Here is a 14,613-nt window from a genome sequence, read left to right as displayed (position 1 = left end):
AAGAATCCAGCACAATTTGGACTCGGTGCGATGGCGCGTTATCATCAAGCAAAATCCAAGAATTGTTTTCCCACAATTCCGGTTGGCCAGGCAGAGACTAATGATCCGATGGCGCTAAAAAGTGACAGATGTGTGTCTTGCAGTCCTACCAACATAAGAAAAAAATATGGGCCGGTTCCCAAGTGCGCGGTTCGTTTAAATTAAACATTCCCGGTACTTTTCTGAATAATAGGGTAAATACTTTAATAAATTAGTTAATTTAAAATAAAAAATAACTATCACATTTTAGTGCAATAAAGTGCAAGTTTAGTGGATGAAAATTCTCCATGATAGTGTTTTCTAAGCGGAGATAGCCACAATTAAATAAGCAATGGATTGGTTGTTAACTTCTCCAATATTCTCCAATATTGTAAAGAGTTAAATATCTACTCTGACAGCCAGGCGGCAATTACGGCCCTTGGCTCATTGATTGGAAGTTCAAAATTAGTCGGGGAATGCCTGATTTCTCTCGCGAATACTATTCGAATATTAGGCTCATTTGTGTCTCCGGTCATAGTGACTTTGCAGGAAACTGCTAGGCTGATGAGCAGGCTAAACAAGGGACCCTCGAGGTAGTTTCACCGCGAAATGAGAGGATTAGGTGCCCTTGAGAAACTGTGGTCTACTTCCAAAAGGAGGGGTTTCGCCTAAACTCTGCGAGCGCTGGGTTAGTGCACAAACTTATACAGTTGCGAGACCCCTCTGGTTGTTATTGGTGTTGTAGCAGTAACTTTGCCCTGTCAGTGTAGTGTAATCAGCGGTCATCTTCGTCTAGCTCATCTAACGGTAGGCCCAGGAAACTAGCTATTGCGAAAGGTTGGGTCCAGAGGGAGAGGGATATTAGATGAGTGGGTTTGATGGGGCATGTGAAGAGGTGGTTAGTGTCGTGCGGGGTGCCTTCACATACCGAACATATGTTTAGTATGTCGAGGACGATTCTGGTTAAGTAGGAGTTTAACCTGCTACAGTATCTAGAACGTAATTGTGCCAGGATTACGCGAGACTCTCGGGGAAGTTGGAGTTCTTCGTCTGCGATTGGTGGTGGTTGGACGCCGATAACGGCATTCGGGGGTCGGAAGCTTAGGAAGGTGGTAATGGTCTGTCGTTTATGGTCTGTCTGTACACTGTCCGATCCAGTAGCTGTCTGTCTGTTTTGTCTTTGATCTCGTCCGCGTAATTGAGGAAATGCCTCCAGACATGCCTAGGAGGTGGCTTAGGCTCAAGCAGGTGTCCACATGGGTGAGGCCTGCGGTAACACCCTAGCAGAAACTGCTTGCTGAGCAGTTTGTTATGCTCCTTCACAGGCAGCAAGTGATCCTTCTGGTCATCAGATGCAATGTAATTAGTCACTCTTTGGCCATCGTCCTCCTATATAAAACCCCTTCTTTATTTGTTCTTCTGATAAAATATGTTCACCCAGGTGTTTGTCCCGCTTATGCATCAGTGCTGGACATAATGCCAGCACATTTTTGGCAGTTTCATCTTCCGCCACATTGTGAGCTCGCTGCCAACATCGTCGATTCTTTCGTGTGGTAGCAGTGGGACGTCTGCAAGTGAGGTCACTTTTGGCCACTCCGTCAATATTTGTCAATTGTTTGATCGAGCTTCACTTTGCATTTCTGATATGTGTCTTGATTTTTTTCCTCAAATGCCGGAATTTTCCAAAATGGCAATTTTACGACGTTTCTGATCGTAAGATAGTTTTAATGAGTAGCGCCTTTCATGGCAGACACGCCCAGAGATTTAGCATTCAATGTCATTTTTCTATTTTTTGATATTTCATGTTTTCAATGGGTTACGAGCACGGGATCTACTAAATAGTAATAAATTAAATTAAATTATTAAATAATCAAATTATGATTTTTTTCAATTTTTTGTTATTTTTGAAGAGGGTGGGTTTGTATGGCCAGTACTTTGCATTTAATTTTTTTTTTTTTTTTCAAAGTAAATCAGCCGAATTTAAACCGGACTGGTCTTCATGCTGATGTACTCATCGAGTACTGTAAGTGGTCACATAAAGGTACTGAACGTTAACGCCCCCTTCGTGTCGATTTTTTGCTTTTGTAATTATTACCATTATTTTTATTTCACTCGGCTATCAAAGCGAAATTTCCGGGAAATCTTCCATGCACAAATTTTCGCTACTAATCATTTTGCACCGACAGAAGCGATGCTCACTTCATTATTTATGAAAATTTTTCATCAATGTGTGTATGTATGTGTATTTTCTAGCACTTTCTGGTTTTATCTCATTGTTGACGGTACTAACTGAATGACAGTCTCAAATAAACGCTCTGGAAAAGTTTATACTTCCAAAAAAACACCCATTATTTGTGTATTTAATCTATGTTTGTTGCCTTACAAATGTATTAGGCAAGTACGTACGTATCAACATTTGACATCTAGACAACTGATAAGGCACTGGCAGCAGCAAGAGGTTATCAGCACTAACAAAAGATGCGTTTGTTATTCGAGCCAAATCTGCTATGGATTGTATTTCGAACCTATTTAATTTGAAAACTTGTTATAATTATAGCTATATTTGTTAGCTATAATTGCTAGCTCTAATTGGTTAGCTATAAAATTAAATAATATTAAACAAAGTAAAATAATTAGTGTATATGCGGCATGCATATTGAATTTTCTCATTTCATTATTCGTTTTCAAAAAATACTAGGTTGCTCAATAAGTTTTGCGGTGCGATAAGAGAGCGCGATGTTCCTAGCCTACATTTTTTTTCTTATGTTGGTACTCTTTTCATATGAGAAAAGCAGAGGAAATTTATGAACGAATGTTGAAAGTGCATAAGAAATCTTCGCCATCAATTGGTTGGTTGGTTGCTGTCTGGGTGACACGCCCCAGACTCAATTAGCGCAAAAAGTGGCATTTTGATGTACCACAAGCAGAACCACTGTCGTTATTTAGTCAAACCATCTTTAATTCGGCTATAAATCTGCCTATGTCATCTATTTTCTTTCTTACAATTCCTACCAAGTTGTTCATTGAGAATTTCCCCAGCATTCTATGTCGTAGAGCACCCAGATTTGGCCACTCATACAGATAATGAAAGACTGTTTCCCTAGAGCCCTCTTGATTGCAGCTTCTACATGTATCTATCGGCCAATCCCTCTTCCTAGTATGGTCTCCGTTAGGCCAATGGCCGGTTATTGTTGTCATAATTTTAAAGATGTCTGTTCTTGACTTTCGTAACAGCTCGTCAGTTCTCAATTTGTTGTTCACTGGCCAAGTCTTCTTCGCTATTTTGCAGGTTTCGGTGTTGATCCATCCGTCAACAGCCTGCTTTTGATATTGCAAAGGGATCTCCCTTTTGTAAACGCTTCGGTGGCAGTCCACTTCTATCACTTCGGATGCACCAGAGGAAGTCCCTTGTCTTGCCAGCTCATCAGCTTTCTCATTTCTATCTATGTTCCTATGGCCAGGTATACAGATGAGAGTGATGTCTGTCATACCTACTAAGACATTTAATTCTAATTTGCATTGTTTGATAATTTTTGAGTTGGTTGTTGGTGCTTTTATAGCTAAGAAGGCTGCTTGAGTATCTGTAAAAATTAGTGCTTCTGATAGTTTTTGTGGGTGATTCTTGATTATCTTGCAAGCTTCTCTTATCCCAAGAATGTCTGCTTGAAAGATGCTATTCCAGTTCGCCGGGCGAAAGGACTTGGACATTTCGAGGTCTTTCGAATATTCACCCGCGCTGACGCCGCAATCCATCTTGGATTTATCTGTGTATGGTATATATACAATTATTTTGACGAAGAAATCATAAAGTCATATACTGCATGCATTTATATAATCGCAATGTGGCCTGAACTCATCCAGCTGGTCTGAGCTGCATGCTTGGATGTACAGTGAGTCTAAAAAGTAGTGGCACACTCGAAAAATCAAAGTTCTCAGTGCCATAACTCTTCTTCTAATGAAAGTATAAAAAAATAGAAAAAAGTATTTTCTAAATGTATTTATTTATAACGTATCTGAACAAAAAAAAAGAAATTAATTTCGATTTAAGTTTACAAGCTCAACCTTGAAAGGTAAAATAAAGCACAAATTCACATCAAAAAAGTATTGGCACAGATAGCGTAATCAGCTTGCTCCAATGCAGCTGTAATGCGCTAATACTTTGTGGGTCCTCCTTTAAACTGATTAAGGGCCTGCAAACGTCTCTTCATACTATTTACCAGATTTGAAGTTTCGGAAGGTGTTATTTTTTTCCACTCAGTAATTATTGCCTCTTTTAGAGAATCCTTTGACGTTCTGTGGGGAGATCATATCTTCCGTTCCAGAAGATGCCACACATGCTGAACAGGATTTAAGTCCGGCAATTGGGGGGGTGTTTTAAGCTATTTGCAATGGTATATCAACCACTCCTGTACAAGATAAGACGTATGGTTTGGGTCATTATTTTATTGAAATTGCCAAGTTGCCCCATTAAGGCCCAGTTTTTCGACACTTGGACTTAAATTTGCTTTAAGCATGTCACATGCTTATCCACTGTCTCATCTATGAACACGAGCTTTCCGACACCAGATGCCGCAAAACACCCCCAAACTATCACATTTCCTACAGCGTGTTTAATTGTTTTGAGCAGGTTGTTTCCTTGAAGCTCTTCATTTGGCTTTCGCCAAATCTTTTGTGCTCCCTCTGACCCAAATAAATTGAATTTTGATTCATCACTAAATATGATGGTGTTCCAAAAAGCGTCGGGCTTATTTAAATGATGCTTAGCAAATGCTAACCTCTTTTTCTTATTTACCTTTGAAATGAAGGGTTTGCGTCGAGGAACCCGGCCATGATACCCAGGTGGTTAAATTTCAAGGGCCGATGTTGAATGTGAACCACATCTAAACGTCAACGACACCGTTGGACTTTTTTCTTTAAGGTTATTTGAAAGAAGAGGTATATGTCGATAAGCCAGCAACAATTCAAGAGCTAAAGGATGAGATAATTCGGCACATCAACCTCAATTGTGCCTCAGCGTCATCGAAAATTTGGACCATCGGATGGAGGTGTGCCGCCGAGGCTGCGGCGGCACCTTGGCCGATATTTTGTTCCATATGTAATTGAGCCATACCAATATTATCATAATAAAGAGAAATGACAATAATTTCCTAAAAAAATTGTATTTTATTCAAAATCAATACCGGCCCTTGAAACTTAACCACCCTTTATATGGAATATTCTGAACAGTTTAGAGGTTGAAATTGATTTCAAATGAATTTTGCAGGGTCTCGCACAATTTGACAGCCGAAGTTTTTGGCTTACAGTTTTATCATTAATTGACGTAGTTCTAGGAAAATTTCAATACCACAGCCCATTTTGGTCTATGCCCGTTGAAATCGCGATCAAAAGTGATTGCGACCGTATGTAATTCCTAAAACGTACGAATAAGTAAAAAGCAAGAGTGAAAATAACGGGAGTTTACCGTTACGATGCCAAAAGCATAAGCTAACATAAAGAATGTGCCTAAACTTTTTTGATGTAGATTTGTGCCTTATTTTGCCTTTCAAGATTGAGCCTGTAAACCAAAGTCGATATTAGCTTTTTTTTTTTGTTCAAATACGTAATAAATAAACACATTTAGAAAGCACCGTTTTATATTTTTTTAATACTTTCATTAGAAGAAGAGTTATAGCACTGAGAACTTTGATTTTTCGAGTGTGCCAATACTTTTTTGACTCACTGTATATACCAAATATTATTTAACGTCCACGCATACTTACATACATACAAGGGCTCATTCATATATGTTTGTCCAATTTTATTACATGAAAGCTGTCTCTTTGTTGTGTCTATTGACTAACGACGTGCAGTGAGCCAATATTTTAAGCCATACTCAAAACGGCTAAAAATAGTTTTTGTATATTCGCTTGTGAAAATAAAATGCGACTTAAACAATTCACGTTAGAGTTATTCGCAAAAGCAAAATTGCAAACTAAATTTTACTTATCGATGTGTAAATTATCATAATGACCAAAGCACCTAGACGCTGGCGTAGTGAAAAATTAACATCTGGTGCTGGATTTTACTTTGACTAACTCTTACAATGACACTTTCTTTACTTATATATATACATATTATATGTACATGTGTATTGTTTACTTTATCTTGAATTGGTTGAATTGGTCTGTTGCAATACTTAATTCGAGTGGAAATTTCGAAAAAACGGTGTTGGCGTAGTTCGATGTGAAATTAGTCATAAATCTTGATGCAGATACTTTTTTATTCGCTACTGGAATATGTAAATAGGAAAAAATAAATAAAATTTTGAAGGATGTGTAATATAGATTTGCAAATATTATCAGAAGAAGAAACAGCTGAGTTGGAGCATCAGACACAGACACAGGCACAAAAAGCTTTAAGAAGCCATATTTGCGATAACCCACACCCACTTGAATTGCCGCAGTCCGTTTGAGTCTAAAAATACATTTTGGTAAAGTTTTCACTTATTTCTCCCGTATTTCTTATTTCTCTCACCAAGAACTGTCATTCTGGTGCTAGTGTTTCGTATATAGCAGCGAGAAGTTTAGAGTTTCTCACTGATTTGTTTTTTTTCTTCTGGTTTCGACAGTAAAGATGGCCTTATCAAGCGAACAGATTCGAAAACAAAGATTTGAAAGCGGTACTCCGTGAAGAGCAGCGCCTCATGCAAGAAGAATTCGATACAAGCAGCAATTTTCAAGTGCAAATTTCAAGGGACGTTACCATAGAAGTCACCCCAGCAGACCACTACTGGAGGCTTAGCCGTCTCATAGACAAATTAGAAGCTATCCAGAATTACCTATAATCGCAAGCACTAAAACCTTAAATGATAATCATTGAAAGTCGTTTTAATGGACTTCACTAACCCAAGTGAATTCATATAAGGTAGAAAAAAGAACAGGAGAAAAAAGAATGTATTACATGTATTATGTTTTTAAAATTTGATAGACTGATAGACATAAAGATTCTGCGGAAGATTTGTTGTTCTTTGCACGCTCGCAGATCTGTACGAGCTCTACGGCGGCATAGGCCTATTTTGCTCTGAATGGATACAAATGCTCCAACTCTGAAAGTATTCGACGAGGTACCTGCGAGCAGAGGAAGAGTAAGGTCTTCTTTGGGGTTGTAAAGATCAGGTAGGGAAGTACTTTTCTTCTCTTCTGTGGATGCCCAATTAGTGCCGGTTGGCACGAGGAAGGAACGAGGTTTTATTAAACTCGGCCAAACTCGCTTAGGCGGTTAACGCACCAATAAAGAAGAACAAGAATTTGGTGAATTGAAATTCAAAATCAGCTGATTACTTTTCACCAGTTCAACGAATTTCGATCAAAATGTAAATAAAACAGATCAATTTGACAATAAAACTACAAAAGTGAAAGAATAAAAAAGAAATAAAAAGTGGTCTAGTAACATCACCTTATGCGAATTTGCCTTTCCACCAACTCACGTCACTTGAAAAGATACTGGAACATTATGTACTATTTTTAGACCCTGAACTGGCGTAGTAGAATCATCTGTTAGAATTTGAGTCCGAGCTGAATTAGGTCATCCAATTCAGCCCTAATTTCTGTTATTAAAACGTATAGTGCAATTGTAAGACACGAACTAATCAATAGAATGTCATAAAATTTCAACAGCTGTCTTTTTAAGGTTTTACTAACTAAAAAAGGGGTGAATGCAATAAAATTAGTGCCATCTATGGTGTTAAACCCAGGACTTTCTATCACATGTGTTACATGCCTTTGTAAAATGTTTTTATACAGTGTTCCAGCACTCGAAGAGTAACCAACTTCAGACAGCTCGTGCAGCTGATGCACGGGTATCAGCTGTACTATATTAGTCGGCTAAATGACAGTCCAGAGTATTGTTTATAAGCGCGCGGAAGCATTTTGTCGAGACTAAACGCAAAAAAAGAAAATCAGTAATGGATTTCAAACGTAATAGTCTCATTGCATTATATTTGGCTCGAAAATCACAACCAACGATTGTTCGTGAGCTCGAGCACCTTTAAGTAAATAAAGGTTTGTTTATCGCACCATTACTCGTTACAATGATACTGGTAGCACCACGAAACGTCTTGGAAGTGGTCATCAAAAGACTGCAACGTCACGTGAAATGGTTGAAAAAGTGAAGAAGCGACTTGAGCGAAGTCCCCGACGAAGTGCCTATCAAATGGCGAAGGAACTGATAATATCTGACCGTAGCAGCCGCCGCATACTGGAAACTGATCTCAAAGTCAAGCCTTACAAGATCCAAAAGGCGCTTTATCTCACACCAAAGCTGCAAGAAGTCAGATATGAGCAGGTCAAGTTGAACAATTCGTTAACTCCCAAAATGTTAGGGTTTATTTGACCGACCGTACATACAAGAATTTGAGTCATCGATTGAGCACCAGGAGGCAGCACCCGCCACAGGTAATGGTTAGGGCCGCTGTAACCGCAGATGGGCGCCCTCCAATCGTTTTCATCGAGCCTGGCATCAAGGTAAATGTGAAATATTATCGGGAAAGTATTCTGGAGGTTGCTTTGAAGCCCTGGGGAGACAAATATTTCGGTGGCAGAACATGGACTTTTCAACAGGACTCAGTACCGTCTCACAAAGCTCGAGTGAACCAAGAATTTCTAAAAAAAAAAACAACGCTCCGAACTTCATAATGTCCGCACAATGGCTCTCAAATTCAACAGACGCGAACCCGATGGATTATTCTCTGTGGGTCATTTTAGAGAGCAAGGTCAGAACTAGAAGATTCACCAGCCTCGAGGCACTGAAAAAAGCCATTGTTTGCGAGTGGGCCAAAATACCTGCAAGTCACATTCGGACAGCTTGCCATTCGTTTCTAGAACGTCTCAAGGCCGTAGTCAAGACAAAAGGTGGTCATATCGAGCAAAAGTTAATTGATTCTTAATTTTGTATTATTTTTACACATTTTTTACGTTGAAATGAATAAAAGTAATTTTCCAAACTAAATGTATGGCATTTTTAATTGGTTACACTTCGAGTGCCGGACACTGTAGAGCTAGCATTATGCATTTATAACAGGCATACAGCTTCAGCTCCCTTGTAAGATCCACGCTGCACTAATATTAAAGCAAGACAAGCTCCAACTATTTTCATAACCTGTTCTAACTTAATATACATAGAGCCCGCACATGCTTCCCTCCTTGAACCAACTCATCTATCACCCCCTATAGGAGGTCCTTCTTTGTCCAAACAACTCGTTTTTTGGGCCTACTATTGGTTGACATCTATGGCTAAAACTGCTAAGATAACCGACGTCAGCAGGGTTTCGATATGCTGCTTAACAAACAACAACAACGATATCCTCCTCTACTTTGGAAATACCAATCGGAGGATTCACTTGTTATTTCTACGAGGGGTGCCTTTTATGTGTCGGGATTTGGCAACCCTGGTGTTGCAATCTGGCAACTGACAACTGTATCGCAAAGTTTGACATTTTTTGGCTTTTACATACTCAGAACGTTTTGAAATACCAGCGCTATTTGCGTTGTTTACAGTAACTTAAAAGATTCATCTCGGTCCAAAAATGGAATTAAATCGTGAACATTTTCGTGCGATTATTTTTTACAACTTTCGACGTGGATTAACTCAGCAACATTGCATGGATGAACTTAATCCATTTTTTGGCGATGAAGCTCCATCAAGGACCCGTGTTTATCGATGGTAAGGTGAATTCAATCGTGGTCGTAGTTCACTCCAAGACGAATTTCGTGAAGGTCGTCCAAAATCAGTTGTTGTTCCGAAAACCATTGATGCTGGCGCGAACTGATATTGCAAGATCGTCATGTGACCTATCGTGAGACTGAGACAATCTTAGGCATTAGTGGGATCAGCATACATTCAATATTGCATAACCATTTGACTGTCAAAAAAATTTGTTCGCGTTGGATCCCACACAATTTGTCAATCACTCAAAAAAAGGCTCGTGTCGATTGGTCGAAGGAAATGCTCAAAAAATACGATTGCGGGGCTTCGAAACACGTCTATGACATCGTGACAGGTGATGAATCATGGATTTACGCGTATGAGCCCGAAAGTAAACAGCAGTCGACTGTATGGGTGTTTCAAGATGAGCCAAATCCAACAAAAGCTGTTCGCGCACGAAGCACTTCCAAGCAAATGGTCGTCTGTTTTTTCGGTAAAACTGGACATGTCGCAACCATACCACTAGAACAACGCAGAACAGTAAATTCTGAGTGGTACACAACCATTTGTTTGCCAGTTGTCTTCCAAGAAATTAGGAAAACCAATCGCCCAAGACGGATCACTCTTCACCAGGACAATGCGAGCTCTCACACATCGGCTCAAACAACTGCATTTTTGAGCACCCAAAACATCGAAATTAATGGGTCATCCGCCGTATAGTCCTGACTTGGCACCGAATGACTTCTTTTTATTCCCGTACGTAAAAAACAAACTGAGAGGTCAACGTTTTTCAACAACTGAAGAAGCGGTTGCAGCATTCAGAATGCATGTTTTGGAGGTACCTCATTCAGAGTGGCAAAAGTGCTACGACAATTGGTTCAAACACATGCAAAAGTGTATAGATCTTCATGGAGAATATTTCGAAAAACAATAAAGTGATTTTCGATGATTAAAATTTGTTTTTGTTCTCCAATCCCGACACATAAAAGGCACCCCTCGTACCTGATGTTAGCCTGTGTGCGAGGAAATATTGCATACAAATTAATAAAGAACTTATTTTCATTTTTGTGTTAGCCTAATCGCGAATGCCGCAAGAATTTCCTAAGTATTGTTATTCTACACGAAATTCATAGCCAAATATAATGATATAATTGGCGCGTACACCCTTTTTGGGTGTTTGGCCGAGCTCCTCCTCCTATTTGTGGTGTGCGTCTTGATGTTGTTCCACAAATGGAGGGACCTACAGTTTTAAGCCGACTCCGAACGACAGGTATTTTTTATGAGGAGCTTTTTTCATGGCAGAAATACACTCGGAGGTTTGCCATTGCCTGCCGAGGGGCGACCGGTATTAGAAAAATGTTTTTCTTAATCTTGGTGTTTCACCGATATTCGAACCTACGTTCTCTCTGAATTCCGAATAGTAGTCACGCACCAACTCATTCGGTGCCGGCAACTGCCTTTATAGCCAAATGCTTCTCCGCAAAAATTAATAATCAAAACAATTTAGGGTATAGGAGTAGCATATATACTATTAAAATGGATCGGCAACGGTGTGAGTTGATCTAGAGACCGACTGCCACTGCTACCTACCTATCACTTCTACCTGCCTATGTCATATAGTGAGTGACATAATGATGAGGTCACTACTTATTGATAAGTATAACAAAACCACATACATTCAAGTTACGAACTTTGTGCAAAATTTTTCAAAAAAAATTTCCAACAAAATATCTCACTTTTTGTTCAGAATATTTAAAAAATGGATATGCATTGTGACTGAATGTGCAGTTCTATGCTTAATTAATTCTAATATAATAAAGTGCAAGTTTCAGTGGCTGAAAGTTCACTTTTATTTTTGGCAATTTATTTGTCGCTGAGGTGTTGCTCATTTTCTGCATGCAAAGAATGCGTGAAATTTTTTATATAGAGAAATTGCCTAACACCGTCAGGGAAAAAATTATCAAAAATCATTGGAATTTTGTGCACTTTATTATACTAAAATTTAATAATCTACAAAATTCCTTACTAATAATTTCTCTACAAATTCTAATTTAAAAAAAAAATTATAATTTTTCAATTATCTTTGAAACATGAATTTATAAGATTTTTATTAGACTCTTATAAAAAAATAATGAACATTAAAAAAGTAAAAGAAAATTAGTCAAAACTGGTCAAAATGATGAAGTGGCTAACATCTATAACCCTATAAAATCACAATTACATATTCCAATACAAAATATTACAAAAAAAAAAATCTATAAAGCGAGAATGGGGAGCTGAGTTAAGTAAACAGAAATAGCACTAATTAAGCGTTGGAAAATAAACAACAAATAACAATTCATATACTGTATGTGTGTGGGTGTGTGTGTGTGTGTGTGTAGCTATTGTATGAAAATATGAGCATGCATATTATTATTATAGCAACAACAAAAAATGATAATCGTATTCATTATAATGGAAAATGTCAAAGGGGGAATGGTGAAAGGTAAACAAAGCGTAAGTAGATGCTGATACTCGTATGCGTTGTTGCTATTGATACACTCACTCACCAGCAATAAACATGCCCACAACAATACCAGCAGTACCGGTCTGAAAGGCCAAGAAGTTTGTGGCATTTTAAAGCTTTTAAATTTTTCCGCGGGGTTACGCTTTTTCTGCACTCTACACTTGCCGTATTCGCACTGGAACACACTAGAGCTATGGTAGCAGCGCCGCTGGTGGTGTTGAAATGCTGTTTTGGTATTTCCTCTCTACGCTGGCACGTCGCACAGCTGTTAATTTGTTTCTTTTTTTTTTGTTTTTTTGTTTGTTTTTTGCACCCTGCACAGCGATTCTGAGTTTTGATTTCCACTGAGTACAGACGGATGATGTTTTGCAATACACGAAATCGATTCGTAGCTGTATTTGAGTTTTCCTCACGTATTCCTTATGCCTTCTTATCAATAGCGCGGCATCAACACGTGCACTTTGCTCAGCCTACCATTGAATTGTGTTTCGCAACTGAAATTAACGTACAGAAGTGCTCACTCGAGTGCATATAGGCAATACTCGCATACGAAGAAAAAAAATGGCACGCGCTATTACTTCCTACTTTCCTTAAAAGTAAATCTCATATGTTTTTGCACTTTTTTATAAAAAAATTTATTTTGCTATTTGCTTCTCAACTCATTTAATTTCGTTTGATTTTCTTTGTTTTTTTTTTTTTTTTTTTTTTTTTTTTTTTTTTTTTTTTTTTTTTTAGTCAATAAACCAGCGTTATCCGTTGTTGTCTTCTTCGTTCGAAGTTCACGCGTGTCGAGCTCCGTTCGCCGTTTATTTGTTGTTTAACTGTCACAGCTGTGTCTACGACTGATAATGGCTAAGCCGTCAGCGCTACAACTAAAGCTTCAGCAGAGCTTCCGAGTATCAAGTCAAATTTATTATTGTTTCATTTTTTACTCTCGCATAATACCAGACTTGGAGTCTATCTCCCACGCTGAGTACGTTGACGGTGGCAGACGGTTCGTTCGAAGTTCACGCGTGTCGAGCTCCGTTCGCCGTTTATTTGTTGTTTAACTGTCACAGCTGTGTCCACGACTGATAATGGCTAAGCCGTCAGCGCTACAACTAAAGCTTCAGACGAGTTTCCGAGTATCAAGTCAAATTTATTTTTGTTTCATTTTTTACTCTCTCATAATACCAGACTTGGAGACTATCTCCCACGCTGAGTACGTTGACGGCGGCAGCGACGGCTTACAGGAGCAACTATGCACTCTCCAATCTATTTAGCGAGCCAGGTGTACGCTCTTTATTAACCTTGCGCGACAGCCGGGTGTTCGTTCAGTCTGTGAACCATTAAAGCGACAGCTGATCGCCAACTCATCGCCATCAAAGTACTGCTTGTGGGATTTTTGTTTATTTTTTTAATTTTTTTTTTTTGCGACTTTCTGAGCGTTTTTACTTATTCCATTTCACAGTTATTCGCACGCATTAGTACATTCATGATCGTTTAGTTATAAATATGTATGTATTTGTCTGCTTGGCCCCTTCGTATATAAATAAAAAGATTTTCGTATTAGCGCAATCATTATGCGAGATCAGACAAAGCGCGAATCGCCAAATTTTTGGATGCCCTATTCAGAGATGTTTTAATAAACGATCATTACTTTGATCTGATCTGAGCACGTGTATATGTACTCGTATGTTTGTAAGTATGAATGGATGTGGTTCCATATGTTCCCTTAGTTCGCAAGTCATCGCCTAATATCAACTAACATCTGTTTTCCGAATCGTTTGTCTCTTATCTGTGCTTATGTCTGTATGTATGTACGAAAATATTTACAGACTGATGCATTCAGAAACTTGTTTTGAAGTTGATCTTAAGAACAATTAAATGCGTTATGCGAGGCGTGACTAACCAGACTGAGGCACAAATGCGTTTCTTTCAATGTAAGTTTTACCTCAGAAAACAGATAGAACTTGCATAGCGCAAGATTCGGTGGATAAAACAGGTGATCATGAAACCATTGTATCTCTACACAGAACTAAATTCCTCTAGACAAGACAATGCAGAATGAACGATGCAGAGTCTATGACTTGACTTGACTTCCACAATTCTAGCCGCTCTTCTCTTATTCTTCTAAGTAGTTCACGACGAACGTAAAGGTAAGAATGTCGACTAATAACTTCAGCTTTAGAAATCCAGTGAGTATCAAACAAGATTATCATCAATGATTTGAACTTCGAATTGCTGATTCGAGTTATTTAAGTTTTCGTTGCAGTTGTTCTCTGTAAATGCATTGATTAACCGGTCATTGGCTATTTGGCAGGCATTCCTCATGACTAGGAGTTTTCTCACATTAATATTGCAGAAGTTGCAGAGATGAAGAAGAAACAGTTGAGCACTTCCTTTGCAATTGTCCAACCCCAGTTAAA

At 38.6% G+C, this 14,613-nt stretch overlaps 1 protein-coding gene across 3 annotated transcripts in view; it reads right to left on the bottom strand.

The window, feature by feature from the left end:
• Window positions 1–13,387, bottom strand: part of LOC129236471 (protein spaetzle-like) — a 57,274-nt gene extending 43,887 nt beyond the window's left edge. For 2 of the 3 annotated variants that reach the window (XM_054870889.1, XM_054870891.1), the window contains exon 1: window positions 12,249–13,385. In XM_054870889.1, coding sequence (XP_054726864.1) covers window positions 12,249–12,314 — 66 coding nt within the window. In that variant the 5' untranslated portion in view covers window positions 12,315–13,385. Of the gene's footprint in view, window positions 1–12,248 lie in introns of all 3 variants that reach the window. The other variant, XM_054870890.1, reaches the window with a different exon arrangement.
• Window positions 13,388–14,613: the final 1,226 nt, after the last annotated feature.

This window comes from Anastrepha obliqua, chromosome 1 (assembly GCF_027943255.1).
Source record: "Anastrepha obliqua isolate idAnaObli1 chromosome 1, idAnaObli1_1.0, whole genome shotgun sequence".
Taxonomy (NCBI): Eukaryota; Metazoa; Arthropoda; class Insecta; order Diptera; family Tephritidae; genus Anastrepha; species Anastrepha obliqua.
Note: the sequence above shows the minus strand (reverse complement) of the source record. Positions and strands in the feature narration are given on the sequence as shown.